General features: G+C 38.2%; 1 protein-coding gene across 23 annotated transcripts in view; it reads left to right on the top strand.

Annotated features, from left to right (window-relative positions):
- The window catches only part of INVS (inversin), a 201,488-nt gene that overhangs the window by 120,462 nt on the left and 54,853 nt on the right, over positions 1 to 26,173 (top strand). For 21 of the 23 annotated variants that reach the window (XR_001720931.4, XM_016961338.4, XM_016961329.4 and 18 more), the window contains 4 exons: positions 6,150 to 6,323; positions 9,745 to 9,912; positions 20,146 to 20,326; positions 22,655 to 22,764. Coding sequence is in view for 22 of the 23 variants with exons in the window: in XM_016961338.4 (XP_016816827.1) it covers positions 6,150 to 6,323; positions 9,745 to 9,912; positions 20,146 to 20,326; positions 22,655 to 22,764 (633 nt within the window). In the remaining variant the exon portion in view is untranslated. Of the gene's footprint in view, positions 1 to 2,926; positions 3,073 to 6,149; positions 6,324 to 9,744; positions 9,913 to 20,145; positions 20,327 to 22,654; positions 22,765 to 26,173 lie in introns of all 23 variants that reach the window. The other 2 variants (XM_063788443.1, XM_063788438.1) reach the window with 1 other exon arrangement.

The following is a 26,173-nucleotide window of genomic DNA, read 5'->3' as shown; positions in this document are numbered from 1 at the left end:
ATAAACACCCAATTCAGGATAGTAGTCTCCAAAGAGGGAGAGAAGGTAATGGAATTGGGGACACAAAGGAAGTATTAACTTTATCTGTTAGGTTTTATTACTTAAAAAATGAAAAATCCAAAGCAAAATATCAAAGTATTTTTCTCAAAATCTCCATATCATTGTTATTACCATTAAATAGCTATATGCTTTTTTTTAAAAAAAAGGAGTTCATCTTAAGAGAACTGGACAGACACAAATATAAAGTTAAAAATCACATTTTGACCTAATTTGTTTCCCAGATTCATTTCAAGTGCTGTTCTCTGGGTCAGAGAACTTTTAATTCTCTTTCACCCTTTTCATACATTTGGAGAAAATCTAAGTGTCATAATCTTTATGTGACAGATGAAAGAAGCTCTTGGTGTTAATTACAGGAAGATTTAGGGGAAAATTATGACCACCTAATGAAAAACGAAAAAAAATTTATTCACTGTTTCAGAGATATTGGGAAATGTTTTCACATTTCAGAAGCATGATGGACCCGATCATAGCAGAGTAATGTCCTTTTAAATGACTAAATCAAGACCTTCCTGTAACTTCAGCTCCCTTACTTCTGCTTACCTACCATCAGAGTTTTCTTAAGTATATATCCTCTTTTGATCTATTATCTCCTTCGCTCTTATACTATTTCCTACCCACTCCAAAATTATAAAAGCAGACCCTAAAACAAACCGTCCTCCAAACAGGATCAGTTTCTGTATAGCTCTAACAGGTTATACTAAATGATTAACTTCCAGGCCAGGCACAGTGGCTCACGCCTGTAATCCCAGCACTTTGGGAGGCTGAGGCAGGCGGATCACCTGAGGTCAGGAGTTTGAGACCAGCCTGGCCAACATGGCGAAACCTGATTTACCAGGCTTGGTGGCAGGCACCTGTAATCTCAGCTATTCAGGAAGCTAGGGCAGGAGAATTGCTTGAACCCTGAAGGCAGAGGTTGCAGTGAGCTGAGATTGTGCTACTACACTCTAGCTGGGCAACAGAGCAAGACTGTCCCCCAAAAAAAAAAAAAAAGATTAACTTCCAAATCCTCCAAAAAGTATTTGCATTGTAAGAATATTCTCAAAAACATAAGAACTCCTCAGTTCAAGAAATACCGAGGAAGTATTTAGACTTTCTGTAATGAGAAGGTTTTACAGGAAGCAAAGTAGCCTATAACATGGGTCCGAAGGGTCACACAACCTTCAGAGGGTTGTCAAATTAGCTTACTGCCTCAAACTAGTATCTTCCTCTGTTCCATTGATACTAGAAATATTCTCCTGATTTTAGCACTTAAAGTTCTCTGTCCCTTCTGCTCATTCCCAAAGATTGAATTTGCATACAATGGACAATTTTTTTTTTTTTTTTTTGAGACAGGGTCTTCTCTGATACCCAGGCCGGGGTGCAGGGGCACAATCATGGCTTACTGCAGTTTTGACCTCCTGGGCTGAAGTGATCCTCCCACTCCGGCCTCCCAAAGTGCTAGGATTACAGGTGTGAGCCACTGTGCCCAGCCAGTTGCTTGTTTAGGAGAACAAACAGGTTGGCCTTGGTCCAAGTAAATTATATTGTTTCTAGTCCAGCCTTCATAGATAATATCTGATGGGTCTCTGTCATTTGAAATAGGAGATGCTGGCCTTATCAAATAGCTGACTCCTCCCCAAGGTACCTGCTAAATTCCTATTATCTATGCCTTTGTTGGTCCTATATCATCATTATCTGTAGGCAGAATATAGACATCTTTCTCAGTGAAAAAAAAAAATCAGACAAACCACTACTGTAATTCCCCATTATCCACGGTTTTGCTTTCTGTGATTTCATTTACTATGGTCAACCATGATCTAAAAATACTAAGGTATTTTGAGAGAGAGAGACCACATTCACATAACTTTTCATACACTATATTATTATAATTGTTCTATTTTATTATTAGTTATTGTTAATCTTTTACTGTGCCTAATTTATAAATTAAACTTTACCATAGATATGTGTGTATATGAAAAAAATAGTATATATAGAGGGTTTGGTGCTATCTGCAGTTTCAGATATTCACTGGGGATCTTGGAATGTATCCCCAGGAGATAAAGGGGGACTACTCTATTTATAACATTCTAACTATTTTTACTTTTACCTTTTCCTAATCTTGGTTCTTAATCACTAGCTGAACTGTGTATATTACAATCAGATCTTTCTGTCTGCATGCCCTTTATCTTGGGCCATTCTTGGTTCTACCTGACCATCCATGTTTTGTTGAATACTACACACTGGAAAACTATTTATAATAATAGCAAACATCTACTGAGCATTTGCTTTGTTCACTGTTCTAAGAACTTTTATAAATATCATTTTTCTCATTTCATATGCATAATAACTTCAGGTACCATTATTACCCCTGTTTTATATATGAGAAAATAGAGGCACAGGAGGATAATTTATTTAATCTGTGAAAATGTTTGATGATACTTCTGTGAGAAACAAAGATGAAATTATGTCAAAGAGCTTTGTAATACGTAAAACAAAGTACGAGCATTGTACTGTTACCTGCTTCATAACAAGGCTCAATGAATATTTGTTGAATGAATGAATGAGTAGATATCATTACTGAGTTGCACTGTGTCTTGTGAGGGTAGAGTCCTCAGAATAATGTAAAGTGTAAATATGCCAAGCACTGTGTCTATAGCTCAGTAGTTACCCCCACCAACATATACTAGTTTCCTTCTTCTCCTTCCCTTTTCCTCTAATTTCCAATCAAAATGACTGTCTGATTGAATATCTTTAAAGGTCATGATGAATTATTCTGTAATATTTGAAGTGTTATGTTCAGAAAGGTCAAACTTTATTTTTCGGTATGAAGTGTCATACAGATTTGTTTTTCCTGGGCAAACTTTTTTTTTTTTTTTTTTTCCCAAAGAAAAGATGGCAAGAAATTTAGAGCAGGGTGCCCTCTTGAGGAAATTTTAGCATCTTCCTTCTCAAGAACTGACATCAAATGAAATGACAAGTCCAGATAAATGATGTACACTATTAATGAAGCTCAGAAAAATGAAACATTAAAAAGTAAGAATAACCAAATACCAGGTATTTGAGAATTAAGATTCTTAACTGTTATGATCTAATATAGCAACTGTAAATAAGAATTTTTATCATTTATTTATTTATTTATTTTTAATTTTTTTTTGAGACAGAGTCTCACTGTGTCACCCAGGCTGGAGTGCAGTGGTGCAATCTCAGCTTACTGGAGCCTCCGCTTCCTGGGTTCAAGGATTTTCATGCCTCACCCTCCCGAGTAGCTGGAACCACAGGCTTGCACCGCCACGCCCGGCTGATTTTTTTTGTATTTTTAGTAGACACAGAGTTTCACTATATTGGCCAGCCTGGTCTCGAACTCCTGACCTCAAGTGATCTGCCCGTCTCGGCCACCCAAAGTGCTAGAATTACAGGCATGAGCCACCACTCCCAGGCTTGTAAATAAGAATTTTTAAATGAAAACAAAAACCTCTAGAAGATATTTCATTTCTTCTTATTTACTCATTTCTTCAAGTAATATTTATTAGGCACCTATTCTGTGCCAGGAACTATGCTGAGCACAGGGATCAATAAAACATGGTCTCTGCTTTCATGGAGCTTACAGTTTGTGAGGGAGCTCACACTGAAGAGAAACAAACAAATATATATGTAATTGCAAACTGAGAAAAGTACTATGAAAGAAATGAATAGGTACTAGAATAAAGAATAACAAGTAAGTTCTATTTAGGGTCCTCAAGCGAAACCTCTCTGAGAGGAAATATCCAGCAGAGTCCGTTGGCTTTTCCACCTATTCCAAGTCTTCCCATCTAATATAGACAGTCTACAGATCCTCTTTCCTAGCCATGGTCTTTCTTATCTTCTCTTATCTCTGCCCCTGTGGTGGACTGAGTCAATCCTATCTCTGCCCCTGTGGGCAAGCAGTTAGTTCTCATTCGTCCTTCTGCACCTCACTGTCACTCTAGTAACCTTGCCTTACAGCAGGGATGTCCAATCTTTTGGCTTCCCTGGGCCACACTGGAAGAAGAAGAATTGTCTTCGGCCATACATAAAATAGCACTAACAATAACTGATGAGCAAAAAAAACAAAACAAAAAAAAAACAGGCAAAAAAATCTCATAATGTTTTAAGAAAGTTTAAGAATTTTGTTGGGCCACATTCAAAGCCATCCTGGGCCACGTGCAAGCCGGGTGCCGCGGTTTGGACAAGCTTGCTGTAGAGCTGCACATTCTTCACAGTAGGTGGTCTGCTTGATTAAAAAATGTATTCCTTACTAATATTGATAGTCCCTCATAGGAGAACATCAATGCATTATCATGCTAAAAGGGCCCACTTCTAACAAGGTTAAGGATGACAAATGGACAAATAATCCTGCCTGCCATTATCCTCTGAATAGGGAGAGATAAATAGGCACGAAGTAGGCTGAGAACCTGATCAGGCAATACTGTTTGGTCACACTGACCTTGAAATATCTGAGGTACCAAGCACATAGAAACCTCCAACTGGAAGTAAAAATGAGGAAATAGATCTGAGAAAAGAGCCCGGAAGAACAATTTTTAGAGTCTTATTTCGTTCAAAGCTCCCATGTTACACAGACTTACTATGTAATGGTTGGCCTGGCTCATTAACACTCTTGCTGTGGCCCTTGTAACTAAGCTTCTTTCTCTTTTTTTTTTGAAGTGGAGTCCGGCTCTGTCACCCAGGTTAGAGTGCAGTGGTGCGATCTCTGCTCACTGCAACCTCTGCCTCCCGGGTTCAAGCAAGTCTCTGCCTCAGCCTCCCGAGTAGCTGGGATTACAGGCGCCTGCCACCACATCTGGCTAATTTTTGTATTTTTAGTAGAGACGGGGTTTCACCATGTTGGCCAGGCTGGTCTAGAACTCCTGACCTCGTGATCCCCCCACCTCAGCCTCCCAAAGTGCTGGGATTACAGGCATGAGCCACCGCACCCGGCCTGCTTCTTTCTTGAGGTGGGTTGATTCTACCAGACTGGAGGATTTAACTGACTTGGAGAGTACCGCCTGCAAGTGGGTGGGCCTACCATGACTTCTGAGTTGGCATTTAGGTGACCGTTTGAGTCTGGGATCCAAACTTGGTTTTTTTGTTTTTTTTTTTTTGAGACGGAGTCTCACTCTGTCGCCCAGCCTGGAGTGCAGTGGCACGATCTCGGCTCACTGCAAGCTCCGCCTCCCAGGTTCACGCCATTCTGCTGCCTCAGCCTCCCGAGTAACTGGGACTACAGGCGCCCACCACCACGCCCGGCTAATTTTTCGTAGAGATGGGGTTTCACCCTGTTGGCCAGGATGGTCTCAATCTCCTGACCTCGTGATCCACCCGCCTCAGCCTCCCAAAGTGCTGGGGTTGCAGATGTGAGCCACCACGCCCGGCCCTGGGATCCAAACTTTGAATAAGCTGCCTCTACCTTAGTTGTACCCATAAATAGCTTTCTTTAAGAAAACTAATCATCCATACCTTATTAACCAGAGGTCCTGAACAAGACATTTAACTACTTTGAATCTCAGTTTCCTCACCTGTAAATTGGGATTTAACATCTCTGCTTATTTCGCATTATTACACTTTGAGTATAAATAATAGGTACTATGTTGGTCAAAATGTGCTGAAACTAATACACCTACACATTGCTGCTGTTAGATAGCAATTTGGAAAATACACCAAACACTGTAAAATGTGCAAACGTCTTTGACCCAACAATTTGGTTCCTGATAATTTATTCTTGTGAAAAAATTAAGAAAAAAAATGTGAAAAAAGATGTACAGTGAAGCATTTTCTACAAAAGAAAATATTAGAAACATTCTAGATATCTAACAATAATAGACTGGTTAAATAAAACATGTTGCTTTTATTTGCAATAAAATATTGGCCAGCCACTATGTAAATTATATTCATGTAGAAAGTTCTTGGAAGGAAACATGAAAAAATAAAACAATTGATATCTCAGTATAGTGGAATTACAAGCATTTTTCCTTATTAATTTCTCTGAATGTTATTACTCTAGGAGAATAATTAACATACTTAAAACATTTTAAAATTAAAAAAAATTTTGACCCCATAGTACATTTTTTTCTTATCATCTCTTGTTTTTTATTTAGGGAAATTATCGTTTCATGAAACTCTTACTTACACGCAGAGCAAACTGGATGCAAAAGGATCTGGAAGAGATGACTCCTTTGCACTTGACCACCCGGCACAGGAGCCCTAAGTGTTTGGCACTTCTGCTGAAGTTTATGGCACCAGGAGAAGTGGATACACAGGATAAAAACAAGGTAATGGATACTCAAAATCAAAGACTAATAAGACCAGAAAGCAAATGCTTCCTTTTATGATGTGAAATTTCAAGGAAGAAGGCCTGAATTACCACATATATACATGGTAGAACAATTCCAAATCTCCATACATCTCAGGGAAGTATTTCACTTAAATTCTGTCATTTTATCCTCTCAGCAACCATGTGTGTTAGGTAGTATCATCTTTTTACAGATGGAAAAACTGAAGCTCAGGAAGATTAAAAGTTTGCCCAAGATGCAAGTGGCAGAACTAGAATTCAAATCTAGTCCTGTCGGCCGTGCGCATTGGCTCATGCCTGTAATCCCAGCACTTTGGGAGGCCGAGGCAAGTGGATCAGCTGAGGTCAGGGGTTCAAGACTGGCCTGGCCAACATAGTGAAACCTCATCTCTACTAAAACTACAAAAATTAGCCGGGCATGTTGGCATGCGCTTGTAATCCCAGCTACTCAGGAAGCTGAGGCATGAGAATCGCTTGAAACTGGGAGGCAGAGGTTTCAGTGAGCCCAGATAGTGCCACTGAACTCCAGCCTGGGTGACAGAGTGAGACTGTCTCAAAAAAAAAAAAAAAAAAAAAAAAAAGTCAGTCCTGTCTTAACTCCAAAACCCAATATTTGACAGGGAGTCATAATAGTTACTATAGGTGGTTAGACTCATGATGGCCAAATGCCTATGGCAATGTCCTAAATGCTTAGTGGTTTAGTGGCCTACGCTTTGGTATCAGCCTTCCTGGGTTTCAACCCAGAATCCACTACTTAACTTGTTCTGTGTCCTTGAGCAAATTGCTTAACTCCTCTGTGCCTCAATTTTTGTATGTATGGAAAAAGGGTAATAGGATTACTGTTAGGTTCAGCATAGTATTACATTTCAGTAAATAGAATCAGAACAAGTATAACATAGGAAAAGAAAGGAATTACGTGTTGTTTATTGAAGATGTGGTTATAGGTAATTAGTAAGTGCTATTATACTTGTGGCTTTTTAAAAATCTGCAGTTGTTAGTAAGCAAAAGTAATAAGTTAAATAGTGAGTGTTCATATTAAATGCCTATAGGTACACCTTGAAGGAATACCATGTATGTCAGTTTCTAAAGTTTTTAATGTGACAGATGAGCTTGGTTCCTGCTCATTAAATTATCTAATTGTAGATTGGATTGCTGACAATGCTACTCACGAGGGCTAATACATATTTAAAGAGTTCTTACATTTTTTCTTAATAATTATCCTAATAGGGAAGCCAGTCTTATAGAATTATGTTGACGAGAACAGCAGAAGAGATTTTAAAGCAACTTCAACAAGTTCAAGATGATCATTTTCAACTTTTATCTGAAATAAAGTGTGAACATTGTCAAAATCAAAATGGAGTTGTTTCTGTTTAAAACAACAACAACAAAACCTGACAGAGCCAGGGAAGGCCATGAAGAGAGGATTCTTGTGCTTGTAAGCCTGATAATAAAAAAAAAAAATCACAGACTGTGCAAAAACCACAGCCTCGCACAAAGGCCATCATAACCTTACACAAAAATTACTTCTTCAAAGACATTTGCCCAGCAACTGCCTGTCCAACCTTGCACTGGCATTATCTTTGTTATCGATCTTTGTAGCCAAGGATCATCATTTGAAAACAATTACGTAATCCTGCTCATTTTTCTTTTAAAAACTTTTGTCTTCCTTTACTTGAGTACACATTAGCAATGCCCTACTACCAGATACCAAATAAACATTATTTTCTTTCTTTCTTTTTTTTTTTTTTTTGAGACAGAGTCTCACTCTATCGCCCAGGCTGGCGTGCAGTGGTGTGATCTTGGCTCACTGAAACCTCCACCTCCCAGGTTCAAGCGATTCTCATGCTTCAGCCTCCCAAGTAGCTGGGATTACAGGCATGCGCCACCAGGCCCAACTAATTTTTGTATTTTTAGTAGAGATGGGGTTTCACCATGTTGACCAGGCTGGTCTCGAACTCCTGACCTCAAGTGATCCACCCGCCTCGATCTCCCAAAGTGCCGGGATTACAGGCATGAGCCACTGCGCCCAGCCAAACATTATTTTCTTTTAGAGAGACTCTGTTATTTAGGTTGACTAAAGCAAGTGCTGCTGTATTTTCAAAATGTATCTTTTCATCAATAACTGGGTCTAATAATTTATCCTCTAAAATTATAGTTAAATTAAAATTTGTCTACTGATACATGGAATGGGTTCCAGATGCATGAATTTCCTATGCATGGATTTTTTTATAGATATTAAAATTCGAAACATCCTATCGAGTTCTTAAGGTCCTTGGTGATAACCAGATGTGCATTATCAAGATCATCACTTACTTTGTTGATGATTATTTATAAATGACTGGGCCGCTTTCTCTTTCTCAGTGTTATCAGTACCGGATGAACTAAATAACTGTCATGCCTAAGAGGTCAGATTCTGGAGTCAGACTGCCTGGGTTAAAATCTCAGTTCAGCCACTTACTTCCTTTGTGTCCCAGAGCAGATTACTTAGGTTCCGTGTGCTGTTTCCTCATCAATCACATGCAAATTTAAAAACATGCTTGTCTCCCAGAGATAGTAAGATGACTGCATGCAATTAAATAGACAATAGTCTCCCTTGTTCAAAGGAAATATATTCCAACACCTCCAATGGACACTTGAAACTGCGGATAGTGTCAAACCCAATTCCCGTCAATAGGAACACATTTCTGTTCATATCTTCTACCCACAAATTTAGTACTTTTTCCGTCTTAACTAAGCACTTATCAGGCACTATGGCCATAATTTTTGCAGTTTGGTATGCAACAGCAAAACCAGCATGAGTTTCTTCTTCCTTCTTTACAGTTTCACAGATAGAATTGTTCTTACGGTAGAGCTTAGCAAACTCAACAAACAATTTTTTCTTATTAAGTTGAGAGCTTTCACCTTTTCACTTAAAGGAAACACTTCATAGCTGCTCTTTGGCATATCTGAATCACCAGTATCAATAATTTTGAGCTTTGGGGCCATTAAGTAAAAGAAGGATGACTTGAACACAAGCACTGTGAATCTAATATTGTGACAATGAATGGGATAACTGAGTTGGCTGCTAGGTGACTAACTGGCAGGGAATGTCTACAGTGGGGATATGCTGAACAAAGGAAGGATTTGTGTCCCAGGTAGGATGGGGTGGGATGAAGCACTATTTCAACATGTTATTTAGAATGGCACACAATTTAAAACTTATGAATTGTTTATTTCTGGAATGTTCTATTTAATATTTTTAGACTTCGGTTGAACACAGAGACCTGAAATCATGAAAAGTGCAAACAAAGATACAGGGCAACTACTGTATAAAACTCTTATAACAGTGCCTGTCCCACAATAAAAGATTGGGGAAAGTTAGTTGTTACTGTTGTTATTTCGAGAACCTCTCGATTTTGCAGCAAACAGCTCTGCATTGGAGTGCCTACTACAATAACCCTGAGCATGTGAAGCTGCTCATCAAGCATGATTCTAACATTGGGATTCCTGATGTTGAAGGCAAGATCCCGCTTCACTGGGCAGCCAACCATAAAGATCCAAGTGCTGTTCACACAGTGAGATGCATTCTGGTGAGTTGAATGGTACTGCTAGACCTGAATGGCCTTGAAATTTTTTTTATTATGAATTATTTAATATATACAAAAGTGTATATTTGACATACAAGCAAATTATTAAGCAAAAGAATACAACAGACATATGGACTCATCCCCCAAGAAGTAGAACATTTCAGTACCACTATTTAAGACCACATAGAGGTTTCCTATGTCCCAGTTTTTAAACGCATTCATTCCCCCTATGCCGTGCTCATTCCTGTACCCCAGCAACTACTTCCCTGAATCCTGAATTTATATTTATTTCCTTACTTTGTTTCATACTTGTTTTTATTAAACAGTGAATAGATATAAGTATCAGTAAAATACATGTAAAGTATAAATAATAATAATGAAACAACAAATACTCATATACTCAATATCAAGTTTAAGAAAAAGTATATTACCATTACCTTTGAAGTCCTCTGAGTGGAGTACCTCTCAGTCTCATTCTATTCTCTCCTTTCACAGAGGCAACAACTGTCTTCAATCTTGTGTTATCATTCCCCTGATTTCCATTACCACATTTATTTGTATCCTTAAACAATATATTGCTCAGTTTTTAAAGGTTTTGAATTTGATATACAAGGAATTATATTGCATGTTTTTGTTTTTGTTTTGTTTTGTTTTTTTGCAGTGCCCTATTCTTTCTCGCTCAACCTTATGCTGTTTATTTTATTTTATTTTTTTTTTGAGACAGAGTCTTGCTCTGTCACCCAGACTGTAGTACAGTGGCATGATCTCGGCTTACTGCAGCCTCCACCTCCCAGGTTTAAGCAATTCTCCTGCCTCAGCGTCCCAGGTAGCTGGGACTGCAGGCGTGCGCCACCGTGCCTGGCTAATTTCCGTATTTTTAGTAGAGACCGGGTTTCACCATGTTGGCAAGGATGGTCTCGACCTCTTGACCTCGTGATCTACCTGCCTCAGCCTCCCAAAGTGCTGGGATTACAGGCGTGAGCCAACATGTCCGACCACTGGTGATTTTATCTATGTTGCTGCATGTAGCCATGATATATTAATTCTTACTGCTATATAGGATTCCATCTTATGAATAAGCCACACAGTATTCATTCTGTTATTGACAGATACTTTGTTTCCAGTTTTTTGTTATTTACAAACAGTGCTACATTGATATTTTTGAACATATCTAGGATATATATTTAACTGGTTGTTATAGGCGTATAGGAATGCAGTTGATATTTTTGATCATTGATTACATATCTAACTAATTCGCTAAACTCCTTATTTGTTTCGAATATTTATCAGTAGATTCTTTGAGGTTTTCTAATCCCTCTGTCCCAGCTTCTAATTTACATGCTATGATAGTCCAATAGTTAGTCATATTTCTTTTTAACACACAAATTAGACTTTAAAGTATTATTTTTAATCGTTTTTTACAACCTCTGATACTAAAAGTATTATTTTGTATATGCAATGCTTAGCTCTGCATTTTTTTTGTATCTCAAATTTTCCTTCTAAAGTTATTATTTTACATCCTGAAATATAGTTCTTAGATTTTTTTTTATTATTATACTATAAGTTCTGGGATACAGGTGCAAAACGTTCAGGTTTGTTACATAGGTATACATGTGCCATGGTGGTTTGCTGCACCCATCAACCTGTCATCTACATTAGGTATTTCTCCTAATGCTATCCCTCCCCTTGCCCCCCACCCCCCAACAGGCCCCACTGTGTGATGTTCCCCTCCCTGTGTCCATGTGTTCTCATTGTTCAACTCCCACTTATGAGAACATGTGGTGTTTGGTTTTCTGTTCTTGTGTTAATTTTTGGAGAATGATGGTTTCCAGCTTCATCCATCTCCCTGCAAAGAACATGAACTCATTCTTTTTATGGCTGCATAGTATTCCATGGTGTATATGTGCCACATTTTCTTTATCCAGTCTATCATTGATGGGCATTTGGGTTGGTTCCATGACTTTGCTATTGTAAATAATACTGCAATAAACATATGTGTGCTTGTGTCTTTATAGTAGAATGATTTATAATCCTCTGGATATATACCCAGTAATAGGATTCCTGGGTCAAATGGTATTTCTGGTCCTAGATCCTTGAGAATCACCACACTGTCTTCCACAATGGTTGTACTAATTTACACTCCACCAACAGTGTAAAAGCATTACTATTTCTCCACATCTTCTCCAGCATCTGTTGTTTCCTGACTTTTTAATGATCGCCATTCTAACTGGCATAAGATGGTGGTATCTCATTGTGGTTTTGATTTTCATTTCTCTAATGACCAGTGATGATGAGCTTTTTTTCATATGTTTTTTGGCCACATAAATGTCTTCTTTTGAGAAGTGTCTGTTCGTATCCTTTGCCCACTTTTTAATGAGTTTTTTTTTTCTTTTAAATTTGTTTAAGTTCCTTGTAGATTCTGGATATTAGCCCTTTGTCAGATGGATAGATTGCAAAATATTTTCTCCCATTCTGTAGGTTGCCTGTTCACGCTGATGATAGTTTCTTTTGCTGTGCCAAAGCTCTTTAGTTTCATTAGATCCCATTTGTCCATTTTGGCTTTTGTTGCCATTGCTTTTGGTGTTTTAGTCATGAAGTCTTTGCCCATGCCTATGTCCTGAATGGTATCACCTAGGTTTTCTTCTAGCATTTTTATGATTTTAGGTCTTACGTTTAAGTCTTTAATCCATCTTGAGTTAATTTTTTGTATAAGATGTAAGGAAGGGGTCCAGTTTCAGCTTTCTGCATATGGCCAGCCAGTTTTCCAAACATTTAGGAAATAGGGAATCCTTTCCCCATTGCTTGTTTTTGTCAGCTTTGTCATAGATCAGATGGTTGTAGATGTGTGGCATTATTTCTGAGGCCTCTGTTCTGTTCCATTGGTCTATATATCTGTTTTGGTACAAGTACCATGCTGTTTTGTTTACTGTAGCCTTGTATTATAGTTTGAAGTCAGGTAGCTTGATACCTCCAGCTTTCTTCTTTTTGCTTAGGATTGTCTTGGCTATACAGGCTCTTTTTTTGTTCCATAGGAAATTTAAAGTAGTTTTTTTCTAATTATGTGAAGAAAGTCAATGGTAGCTTGATGGAAATAGCATTGAATTTATATATTACTTTGGGCAGTATGGCCATTTTCATGATATTGATTCTCCCTGTCCATGAGTGTGGAATGTTTTTCCATTTGTTTGTGTCCTCTCTTATGTCCTTGAACAGTGGTTTATAGTTCTCCTTCAGGGAACTACAATGTGAAGAAGTCCTTCACATCCCTTGTAAGTTGTATTCCTAGGTATTTTATTTCTCTTTGTAGCAATTGTGAATGGGAGTTCACTCATGATTTGCTCTTTGTTTTTCTGTTTTTGGTGTATAGGAATGCTTGGGAGTTTTGCACATTGATTTTGTATCCTGAGACTTTGCTGAAGCTGCTTATCAGCCTAAGGAGTTTCTGGGCTGAGACGATGGGGTTATCTAAATACACAATCATGTCATCTGCAAACAGAGACAATTTGACTTCCTCTCTTCCTGTTTGAATACCTTTTATTTCTTTCTCTTACCTGATTGCCCTGGCCAGACTTCCAATACTATGTTGAATAGGAGTGGTGAGAGAGGGTATCCTTGTCTTGTGCCAGTTTTAAAAGGGAATGCTTCCAGCTTTTGCCAATTCATTATGATATTGGCTGTGGGTTTGCCATAAATTGCTCTTATTATTTTTAGATATGTTCCATCAATACCTAATTTATTGAGTGGTTTTAGCATGAAGCGGTGTTGAATGTTATCGAAGGCCTTTTCTGCATCTATTGAGATAATCATGTGGTTTTTGTCATTGGTTCTGTTTATGTGATGGATTACATTTATTGATTTGCATATGTTGAATCAGCCTTGCATCCCAGGGATGAAGCTGACTTGATCGTGGTAGATAAGCTTTTTGATGTGCTGCTGGTTTCGGTTTACCAGTATTTTATTGAGGATTTTCGCATTGATGTTCATCAGGGATGTTGGCCTACAATTTTCTATTTTTCTTGTGTCTCTGCTAGGTTTTGGTGTCAGGATGATGCTGGCCTCATAAAATGAGTTAGGGAGGATTCCCTCTTTTTCTATTGTTTGGAATAGTTTCAGAAGGAATGGTACCAGCTCCTCTTTGTACCTCTGGTAGAATTCGGCTGTGAATCCATCTGGTCCTGGACTTTTATTGGTTGGTAGGCTATTAATTACTGCCTCAATTTCAGAACTTGTTATTGGTCTATTCAGGGATTCGACTTCTTCCTGGTTTAGTCCTGGGAGGGTGTATGTGTCCAGGAATCTATCCATTTCTTGTAGATTTTCCAGTTTATTTGCATGGAAGTGTTTATAGTATTCTCTGATGGTAGTTTGTATTTCTGTGGGGTCAGTGGTGATATCCCCTATATCATTTTTTATTGTGTCTATTTAATTCTCTGTTTTCTTCTTTATTAGTCTGGCTAGTGGTCTATTTTGTTAGTCTTTTCAAAAAACCAGCTCCTGGATTCACTGATTTTTTTGAAGGATTTCTCGTGTTTCTGTCTCCTTCAGTACTGCTCTGATCTTAGTTATCTCTTGCTTTCTGTTAGGTTTTTAATTTGTTTGCTCTTGATTCTCTACTTGTTTTAATTGTGATGTTAGGGTGTCAATTTTAGATCTTTCCTACTTTGTCCTGTGGGCATTTAGTGCTGTAAATTTCCCTCTAACCACTGCTTTAGCTGTGTCCCACAGATTCTGGTACGTTGTGTCTTTGTTCTCATTGGTTTCAAAGAACTTATTTATTTCTGCTTTCATTTCATTATTTGCTCAGTAGTCATTCAGGAGCAGGTTGTTCAGTTTCCATGTAGTTGTGCGGTTTTGAGTGAGTTTCTTAATCCTGAGTTCTAATTTGATTGCACTGTGGTCTAAGAGACTGTCTGTTATGATTTCCATTCTTTTACATTTGCTGAGGAGGTTTTACTTCCAATTACGTGGTCAATTTTAGAATAAGTTCTATGTGGTACTGAGAAGAATATATATTCTGTTGATTTGGGGTGGAGAGTTCTGTAGATGTTTATTAGGTCCACTTGATCCATAGCTGAGTTCAAGTCCTGAATATCCTTCTTAATTTTCTGTTGCGTTGATCCATCTAATATTGACAGTGGGGTGTTAAAGTATCCCACTATTATTGTGTGGGAGTGTAAGTCTCTTTGTAGGTCTCAAAGAACTTGCTTTATGAATCTGGGTGCTCCTGTATTGGGTGCATATATATTTAGGATAGTTCGCTCTTCTTGTTACATTGATCCCTTTAACTTTAAGGAATTCCCTTCTTTGTCTTTTTTGATCTTTGTTGGTTTAAAGTCTGTTTTATCAGAGACTAGGATTGCAACCCCTGCTTTTTTTTTTTTCTTTCCATTTGCTTGGTAAATCTTCCTCCATCCGTTTATTTTGAGCCTGTGTGTGTCTTTGCACATGAGATGGGTCTCTTGAATTCAGCATGCTGGTGGGTCTTGACTCTTTATCCAATTTGCCAGCCTTTGTCTTTTAATTGGGGCATTTAGCCCATTTACATTTATGGTTAATATTGTTATGTGTGAATTTGATCCTGTTATCATGATGCTAGCTGGTTATTTTATACATTAGTTGATAGTTTCTTCATAGTATGGTTGGTCTTTATATATTGGTATCTCTTTGCAGTGGCTGGTACCAGTTTTTCCTTCCCATATTTAGTGGTTCCTGCAGGAACTCTTGTAAGGCAGGCCTGGTGGTGACAAAAATCCCTCAGCATTTGCTTATCTGTAAAGGATTTTATTTCTCCTTCACTTATGAAGCTTAGTTTGGCTGGATATGAAATTCTGAGTTGAAAATTCTTTTCTTTAAGAATGTTGAATATTGGCCCCCACTCTCTTCTGGCTTGTAGGGTTTCTGCAGAGAGATCTGCTGTTAGTCTGATGGGTTTCCCTTTAAGGGTAACCTGATCTTTCTGTCTGGTGCCCCTTAACATTTTTTTCTTCATTTGAACCTTGGTGAATCTGATGATTATGTGTCTTGGGGTTGCTCTTCTTGAGGAGCATCTTAATGGTGTTCTCTGTATTTCCTGAATTTGAATATTGGCCTGTCTTGCTAGATTAGGGAAGTTCTCCTGGATAATATCCTGAAGTGTGTTTTCCAACTTGGTTCCATTCTCCTCATCACTTTCAGGTACACCAGCATAGGTTTGGGAAATAGTCCCATATTTCTTGGAGGCTTTGTTCATTCCTTTTCATTATTTTTTCTCTAACCTTGCCTTCATGCTTTATTTCATTAAGTTGATCTTCAGTCTCTGATATCCTTTCCTCCACTTGATCGATCCGGCTGTTGATACTTGTGTATGCTTCACGAAGTTCTTGTGCTGTGTTTTTTAGCTCCATCAGGTCATTTATGTTCTTCTATAAACTGGTTATTCTAGTTAGCAGTTCCTGTAATCTTTTATCAAGGTTCTTAGCTTCCTTGCATTGGGTTAGAACATGCTCCTTTAGCTTGGAGGATTTTATTACCCACCTTCTGAAGTCTTCTTCTGTCAATTCATCAAACTCATTCTCTGTCCATTTTTGTTCCTTTGCTGGCAAGGACTTATGATCTTTTGGAGGAGAAGAGGCATTCTGGTTTTTGGAATTTTCAGCATTTTTGCACAGGTTTTCCCTCATCTTCATGGATTTATCTACCTTTGATCTTTGATGCTGATGACCTTTGGATGGGATTTTTGTGTGGGTGTCCTTTTTGTTGATGTTGATATTATTGCTTTCTGTTTGTTAGTTTTCCTTCTAACAGTCAGGCCTCTCTTCTAGGGGTCTGCTGGAGTTTGCTGGAAGTCCACTTCAGACCCTGTTTGTGTGGGTATCACCAGCAGAGGCTACGGAACAGTAAAGATTGCTGCCTATTCTTTCCTCTGGATGCTTTGTCCCAGATGGGCACCTGCTAGATTCCAGCCGGGGCTCTCCTGTATGAGGTGTCTGCCGACCCCTGCTGGGAGGTGTCTCCCAGTGAGGAGGCACAGGAGTCAGGGACCCACTTGGGGAGGCAGTCTTTCCCTTAGCAGAGCTCAAGCACTCTGTTGGGAGATCTGCTGCTTTCTTCAGAGCTGGCAGGCAGGAATATTTAAGTCTGCTGAAGCTGTGCCCACAGCCACTCCTTCCCCAGGTGCTCTGTCCTAGGGAGATGGGAGTTTTATCTATAAGCCCCTGACAGGAACTGCTGCCTTTCTTTCAGAGATGCCCTGCCCAGAGAGGAAGAATCTAGAAAGGCAGTCTGGCTATAGCGGCTTTGCTGCGCTGTGGTGGGCTCCGCTCAGTTCAAACTTCTTGGAGGCTTTGTTTACACTGTGAGGGGAAAACCGCCTACTCAAGCCTCAGTAATGGTGACACCCCTCCCCCCACCACGCCCAGGCATCCCAGGTTGACTTCAGACTGCTATGCTGGCAGCGAGAATTTCAAGCTAGTGGATCTTAGCTTTCTGGGCTCCAGGGAGGTGGGACCCACTGAGCAAAACCACTTGGCTCCCTGGCTTCAGCCCCCTTTCCAGTGGAGTGAACGGTTTTGTTTCCCTGGGGTTCCAGGTGCCACTGGGGTACAAAAAAGAACTCCTGAAGCTAGCTCAGTGTCTGCCCAAACGGCCACCCAGTTTTGTGCTTGAAACCTAGGGCCCTGGTGCTGTAGGCACCCTAGGGAATCTCCTAGTCTGAAGGTTCTAAAAACCGTGAAAAAAGTGTAGTATCTGGGCCAGATACCGTCCCTGCTGGCACTGTGCATCACGGCTTCCCCTGACTAGGGGAGGGAGTTCCCTGATCCTTTGTGTTTCCCAGGTGAGGCGATGCCCTACCCTGCTTCTGCTCACCGTCTGTGGGCTGCACCCACTGTCTAACCAGTCCCAATGAGATGAACTGGGCACCTCAGTTGGAAATGCAGAAATCACTCACCTTCTGCATTGGTCTCACTGGGAGCTGCAGACCAGAGCTGTTCCTATTTGGCCATCTTGCTGAGTTGTCCTCTTGACTCCCTTTAGTATAGATCTTTCGGTGGTCAACTCTCTCTGGTTTTTTGTTTGTTTGTTTTTAGTTTTTTTGGGACAGAGCCTTGGGCTGTCTCCCAGGCTGGAGTGCAGTGATGTGATCTCAGCTCACTGCAACCTCTGCATCCTGGGTTCAAGTGATTCTCCTGCTTCATCCTCCTGAGTAGCTGGGACTACAGGCACATGCCACCACGCACAGCTAATTTTTATATTTTTAGTAGAGACGGGGTTTCACCATGTTGGCCAGACTGGTTTTGAACTCTTGGCCTCAAGTGATCCACCTACGTCAGCCTCCCAAAGTGCTGGGATTACAGGCATGAGCCACCACCCCCAGCCAACTCTCCTTTTTAATTGTTAAGAATGTATGCCTCTTGAAAAAAAAATGATTATCCTGTGTACACAGTCCTAGGAATCTATTTTTCTCAGCTCTTTCAGCATATTATTTTGCTACTTTCTGCCTTTTATTATTGCTCTTAAGGAGTCTGTTATTGGTCTGTCATTCCTTTATACATGATGTATCTTTTCTCTCAGGCTGCTTTTACATTTTGCTCTTTGTTTGGCATTCTACAGTTTTACTACAGTGTGTCTAGGTGTGGCCTTTTTAAAAAATCCTGTTTGGTATACATTCTGATTATTGCATCTCAGTTCTGCCAAACATATATAGCTGTTATCTTTAAATATCACCTCTCCTTCATTCCCTTTACTCTTGCCTTTAGGGTCTCCAGTTATATATCTTTTAAGGCTTTTTATCTAATCCTCCATGTCTTTTAACTTCTCTTTTATATTCTCATCTCCTTGTCTCTTTCTGTTGCGTCCTAGGTAATGACATCAGATCTGTCTTCCAGTTTACTAAGTTTTTCTTCAAATAAGTCCAACCTGTTGTTTACCCTATCCATTGAACTGTTAATCTTTGTGATTACATTTTTCACTTCTAAAAGTTCTATTTGGTTCTTTTTCAAATCTGCCTGGTAATTTTGATAATGCTTGCTATAAAGATCCAGTAGAAAAATTAATTAACATTGTGAACTCACTAATAAACACATGATTAAAAAATCTCAACCCCATTCATAAATGAACTACAAGTTAAAATAGCAGTGAAATGTCTTTCATAACCATAAGGGAAAAATGCAGTAAGCTTGATAATACCAAATGATTAATTTCTGCCAGCATGTAGGGAAATAAAAACTTTTACATATTGTCATGAGAGTGTTAATTGGTAAGACCATTTGGAGAGTGATGTGATAATACCTGTTTGAAGATATCCTTCACCCCAGCAGTTCCCCTTCTAGCTGTCTAGCCTATGGAAAAATCTCACACATGTGCTACAAGGGATATGTAAATGAAACATTAATTGCAGCATTGTCTGTAATAGTGAAAAAAAATGGGAATAGCCTAAATGTTCCTCAGTAGGAAAATAGATAACTATATTGTGGTTTATTCAACCACCTCAATAATTGAACTATTACCAACATAGATATCCAAGGTATAGTGTTGAGAGAAAGAATTGCCAAAGGATACATGTCCGTTGCCATAATGTAAACATTTGAAAACACACATACAAAATTTATATATTGTTTATGGATACATACATATATACAAAAGTATAAAAACATACATCTTTAGTTGAATGATAACAGAAACAAAAGCATATCTGGCAAAATGTTGACACCTTTTTAATCTAGATAATCAGTATGTAATGGTTATATTATTTTCTGTACTTTTTATAATTAAATATGAAAATAATTTTTTAAAGATTTAGACTTTGTACCTTTTCCATGATTTATCACTTGTGCTGAGAGATAATGTAGAGGTCTTATTTCGAAAATTCCTCAGTTAATTCCTGTGCCAGGCTGGGCACAGTGACTCACACCATAATCCCAGCATTTTGGGAGGCTGAGGTAGGAGAATTGCTTGAGCCTAGGAATTCAAGACCAGCCTGAGAAACATGGCAAAACCCCATCTCTACAAAAAACGCAAAAATTAGCCAGGTGTGGTGGGGTGTGCCTGTAGTCCCAGCTACTTGGGAAGCTGAGGCAGGATTGCTTGAGCCCAGGAGTTTGAGGCTGCAGTGAGCTGTGATCATGCCACTGTACTCCAACCTGGGTGACAGAACAAGACCCTGTCTCTAAAAAAGAAATAAAGAAAAAAATACTTACACCAAATGTAATTTATTGAGGATTCCATGTATGTCTGAAGTCTCTGGTTCCTTCAAATCAGGATGCTGCTCCAACAGAGTCTTTACTGAACTGGCAAGACTACGAGGGTCGAACTCCTCTTCACTTTGCAGTTGCTGATGGGAATGTGACCGTGGTTGATGTCTTGACCTCATATGAAAGCTGCAATATAACGTCTTATGATAACTTATTTCGAACCCCACTGCACTGGGCAGCTTTATTAGGTACGTGACTCAAAGGATCAACAGTAGAAGGAACTGCATAAGTATAGGAATATTTCTGTGCCTTCCCTTCCACTGTTTACTCCCAACTCCTAGTTAATTATTTTGATTTCTAACTGATATGTTGCATTGTTTTATAAACTAAATTATAGTAATATAAATTTATTTTATGTTAAATATTAGTTTTAATTTCAACATCATATCTTCACTTTAAATTTTTGTTATAAAAGTAACTCACATTTAGTGACAACATGTGAATGTAACATAAACCTCTTTTCACATTCAGCGCCTATATTTTTGGGGAGGAGGGCTTTAATTTTATGTTTGTGCTAATACTATGATATTTGAGTTTTTTTCTTTATATTTTCCTGAAATGCCTTTTACTTAACCTTTTTGAAGATCACTTTTATAGATGAGAGAGTGTATATATGTGTATGTTTTATGTGTATGTTGGGGTTTTTTGTGTGTGGAGTCAATCTGAGAGTCTTTCTCTTTCAATGAAGGAGTTTTACCCATTAATAGTCATTGTTATAAGATAAATAATCAGGTCTTTTTTTTTCCTGCTATCTTTCTATTCTTAGTGTTTTCAGTTTAACGTTTTGTTTTGTTTTGTTTCCTGTTTCCTTTGCTTTCTGCTCTTCGGTATATGGATTAGATTTGATGTTGTTATTTGATTTTGAATTGCCTAATGTTTTAGGAGGGTTTAGGAGTGGCTACTTTTAAATTTATCAAAAACTTTTTAAAGCCTGAATCAGAGTCAAGAGCAAAAATGCATCTATTGATTCCCACCTATTTAAGACAAAAAATTTAGCACAGATACTCATCACTCTTTTAGTACTTGTTAATGTAATCTGAGATTTCCCCCTAATTATTATAATCTTGATCTTAGTTTTTAAATTACACATTATCTTTTTTTAAAATGATGTTTATATGTGCACTCACTTTTATCGCCAGATTTAGAATTATTATTCAGATTTCATCTTACATCCCTTTTTATTTTTCTTCTGGATTCTGGGCTTACTTGGCAAATTTGTCTCCATGTAACTAAATTGACTTTTTGTTCTATAAGTTTTGCTTTCTTTCTGCCTCCTATATAGATTGTATTTTGGGTTATATTTTTATTTCCTTGTCTTACCTATATTTCTTTTTATCTCATTTCATTTCCTTTTAACTTCCTTCCATTACTTTTTCATTTCACTCTGTTTTCTTCTTAGAATACTCTGTTTCTGTTTCATAGAAGCCACTCTTTTTGCACTAAGTCGAGGATACCAGTTTCCTGAAATTTTCCTCTGGATCCTTCTGTAGATCATTTTCAGAGGTATGCTGCTTATCTTCCTGACAGTGTTTCTTTTTCACTTTCCTATAGTATGTTTTTTTGTAGTCCTTACTGAATTTTTCCCTTTATTTCTCATACAAAATGATATGTGTTCAGAGTAACTATGTGGCAAAGATTGTCTTTAATCCCACATTTGTGTTATGGAGAACTCCATCTTAGACCACCTCTGGAGAGCAGATAGATGAACACAATTTCCACTCAAATTACTTTCCTCTGCTTGGCTTTTATGCAGTATATCCTTGCTCTGCTAATGGGGCATCTTCTTCATTCTCCAATATCTGAAAGCAATAGAGTGTATGAAATTTCAGGTTTCCTATGTATGCTACTACCAGGTTTATTCATTTTTTAATATTTTCTACAGCTCTTCACTTGTGGAGATCACATCCTCCAGAATGCACTACATTGTCTTCATCGCTGCCTTATCATGCCTGCCCACTTGTTTTCTGAGATTTGAAATCACTGCCTAGATGTTATAAAATATAAATATAATAAAAGATTGTGGAAAGGAGAATATAGGGATGGGAAGCCTCAGAGATAGAAGAGGTTGTGTTATAGTTTGTCCACCTGAATAGAAGAGAACAGTTATGCAGTTCTGTTTGGTTGGGCAATGGAACCTTGAGAGTAGGAGCAGTGAAGGCTAAGAGGGCTTGGCTCTAAAACACCTTCCCCTCCTTTGCTTTAGGCAGCTTTATAAAGTGAAGCCAGGGAATGCAATGAGGTGATACCTAATATAGTTTTTTCTCAGCCTGGCAATTATACTTAATTCATTCCTACCTGATGGAAGCATTAAGTTTTTAGTAAGTTTTCATTCTGTTCTACCTCATATTAATATGTTAGTGAGAAGTTAGAAGAGGCTGCATTGGGGGCTGCTGTTCAGAAACCGTTGTGAATGCTGTATTATGTTAGTGATTTTTCTTATCTTTTTCATTTAAATAGATTATAAATTAATTAACATGCTTTATAAGTGATAATTACCTTTTTGTGTCTTTTCTCAGGCCATGCACAGATTGTCCATCTTCTTTTAGAAAGAAATAAGTCTGGAACTATCCCATCTGACAGCCAAGGAGCCACACCTTTGCACTATGCTGCTCAGAGTAACTTTGCTGTAAGTAAAACAAGACAATGCTCTTTTTTCTTAGTGAAAATTGTTATTTTTATATAATTGTAGATTCATATGTAGTTGTAGGAAATAATACAACAAGATTGCATGTACCCTTCACCTAGTTCACTCTGTTTTTATTTATTTATTTATTTATTTATTTTTCCAATAAGCTTTTTGCACTCCTACACCTAATTCACTCTAATGATAACATCCAATACAATATCATAAACAGGAAATTGACATTGATACAATCCCTGATCTTATTCAGCTTTGCCCAGATTTACTTAGACTCATTTGTCTGTTTTTATGTAGCAATTATCTTTTAACAATGGTTCATGCTGTTCACTCTGTGATGCAAGTGATAGTCTGAGGTTTTTTTAAGTTGTTAGTCACATCTGAAGTTTTATACAGATTTTATTTTAATGTTAAGCATAACATTTTACTTTACTGTAAGAATACTTCATCTTTATATTACTTTTATAGCACTAAGAACATCTTAGTGTTCAGCCACGTGTAATTGTCCTTAAAGCAGTGTGGCAAGGCTTTGGAACTAGAACAATCTCGGCTAGAATCGTCTGTGCAGTTTGCTAAACTGTATTACCTTACACAAGTTTCTTAATCTTAGTTTCTTCATATGTAAGATGAGGATAATTATACCTTTTCTTCCAGGATTGTTGTAAAGATTAGAGAAAATTTATGACAAGTGCCTGCTGTATACCTTAGCATAGAGCAGGTACTCAAGAAATAGAATGTGCTCTCATTACTACTAGTGTTGATAATTATGTATATTATACGTCTGAGAATGCAAAAACGAATTATTTCCAAAAATACTGAATAGTATTCATAGTTCTTCCCCTCCACTTTCTCATCCATTATGTCCCCAGTCCACCCCGCAACATGATAGTGTCTAGGCTACTTCAGCTTCCTGAGTATAATGGCCATCAAGAACCAGATTCATCCAAGGATGCACATGTTAAAACAGATTTTGCTGCCTTCTACATGGGTATGCATAGTGAAACCCTTCGTTTCATCAAATTATAATAATACTATCAGGCCGGACACAGTAGCTCACACCTGTAATCCCAGCACTTTGGGAGGCAGAGATGGGCAGATCACCTAAGGTCTGGAGTTCGAGAACAGCCTGGCCAACATGGTGGAAACCCCGTTTCTACTAAAAATACAAAAATTAGCCGGGCGAGGTGGCTGGCACCTGTAGTCTCAGCTACTTGGGAAGCTGAGGCAGAAGAATCACTTGAACCTAGGAGGCGGAGGTTGCAATGAGCCAGGATAGCGCCACTGCACTCCAGCCTGGGCGACAGAGCAAGACTTCATCTCAAAAATAAATAAATAAATAAATAATACTATCATCAAGCATAGTATAATTTCATCTTTGTGACCTCTCCAAATGCTCTATTAAATACTCAGATCTCTAAAATATCTTATCTTCACACACTTCCTACTCTGGTATCCAGAACAACTATTCCTATAATCCTTGCTTCTTGTATTCCTAATAACTTATTCAATTTACCACCTAGAGTTTTGACAAATCATTATCTATTATCACCTAACAAAGCAGTATTTTAGGAGAAGCTTTTTCTTATTACAAATAGATAGGAAATTAACCGGACCCAGTCTAGTCAATCTATGGAAATCACAGCTTAACCCATAAATCAACACAAGGCTATTAGATAAGTCATGTTATCCCCTGTTTACAGAAAACAAAACAAAACAAAACAAGGTTCCATGAGATTAAATGACTTGCTCATGGTCTTGAACCCAAAATTTAGACTCCAAATTTAATATATATATACAGACACCAATAATTAAATAGGTGTGCTAATGGAAACAAGAAAGAATGGTAGAACATTATTCTTTATAATGACTCAATAATATAATAATATAATAATTGTATTCAAAGAAATATTTTGTTGGATAATCTGTCAATTCCAGAGTTGATTTTTAATAATTATACAAATTATATAAGCTCAGTTTCAAGTCCCTTGATCTCCTTGTCCTCTATTAACTGACAAGAAATTACAACTCGTTCCTTGAAAAATGCAGACACATTCCCCTACACACACAGAGCCCTGTAAACATTCATCATTAAGTAAAAACATACTCAGCAAAGAAATGTTTGCAAATTAGTAAAAGAAAACAAAGCAAAAAATCACAAACTTTTACCTCAGTAACTCAACAAATAGTCTTAAAAGTAGAAAGCAGTGTGTGATGCTGTGGAAGGAGTGCTGTGATTTAACCCTGGATTCTTCCTTTATCTGCCACCAATATTTATATGACCTTGGAACCTACATTTCTTCATCTGTAAAATAAGGAACTGGATTAGATGAGCCCTTGAATTCTTCTTTCTATAAAATACTGAGAGTCAACATTTTATACATTTTTGATCAGATCACAGCCTCCAGCACTTTTTGTCTGAAACTCTTTTACCTCCATTCAATCAAAAGTTTCTATGATCTTTCTAAAGTTTATGTGAGTCTGAGTTCAGAATAAAGAGGCAATTTAAAATGCTGGAATATTAACCCCCATTAAAATTGTCAGGCACTAATAGAATTGTCAAGGGTCCTAATTTTTTGTTTTTGTTTTTGTTTTGTTTTTGTTTTTGTTTGAGATGGAGTCTCACTCTGTTGCCCAGGCTGGAGTGCAATGATGCAATCTCGGCTCACTGCAACCTCCGTCTCCCGGGTTCAATCAATTCCCCTGCCTCAACCTCCCGAGTAGCTGGGACTACAGGCATGTGCCACCATACCTGGCTAATTTTTTTTATATTTTAGTAGAGACGGGGTTTCACCATGTTGGCCAGGATGCTGTCAATCTCCTGACCTTGTGATCCACCCACCTCAGCCTCCCAAAGTGCTGGGATTACAGGCGTGAGCCACTGCACCCGGCCCAGTCCTAATTTTTGTATGATTCCATAGAAGAAGGACAATTCAGTAATAAAGGAATTGCTGAATAAATATTTGTTTTAATGAATTCAGCACTGCATTTCTCAGTAACCATCAATCAGTATTCAATAAATGCATTAACCATTTCAAAAATGTTTAGTAACTAATCACATAGTTCCAGTTTGTTCTGGATTTAAGGCAAAAGCAAACAAACAAAAAACACAGTGAGAGAATGCAGAACCTTCTCTGGAGGCATGCCTGAATAGATGGATCTCATGTAAAATGTCCAAGAAAACATGTATTTTATGGGCCAGGTACAGTGGCTCATGCCTGTAATTCCAGCACTTTGGGAGGCCAAGATGGATGGATCACTTGAGGTCAGGAGTTCAAGACCAGCTTTGCCAACATGGTAAAACCCCATCTCTACTAATAATACAAAAATTAGCCGGGTGTGGTGACACTCAGCTACTTGGGAGGCTGAGGCAGGAGAATCACTTGAACCTGGGAGGCAG

The sequence above is a fragment of the Pan troglodytes genome, chromosome 11 (genome assembly GCF_028858775.2).
Source record: "Pan troglodytes isolate AG18354 chromosome 11, NHGRI_mPanTro3-v2.0_pri, whole genome shotgun sequence".
Classification (NCBI taxonomy): domain Eukaryota; kingdom Metazoa; phylum Chordata; class Mammalia; order Primates; family Hominidae; genus Pan; species Pan troglodytes.
The sequence above is the reverse complement of the archived record's forward strand: the minus strand, read 5'-3'. Positions and strand labels throughout refer to the sequence as shown.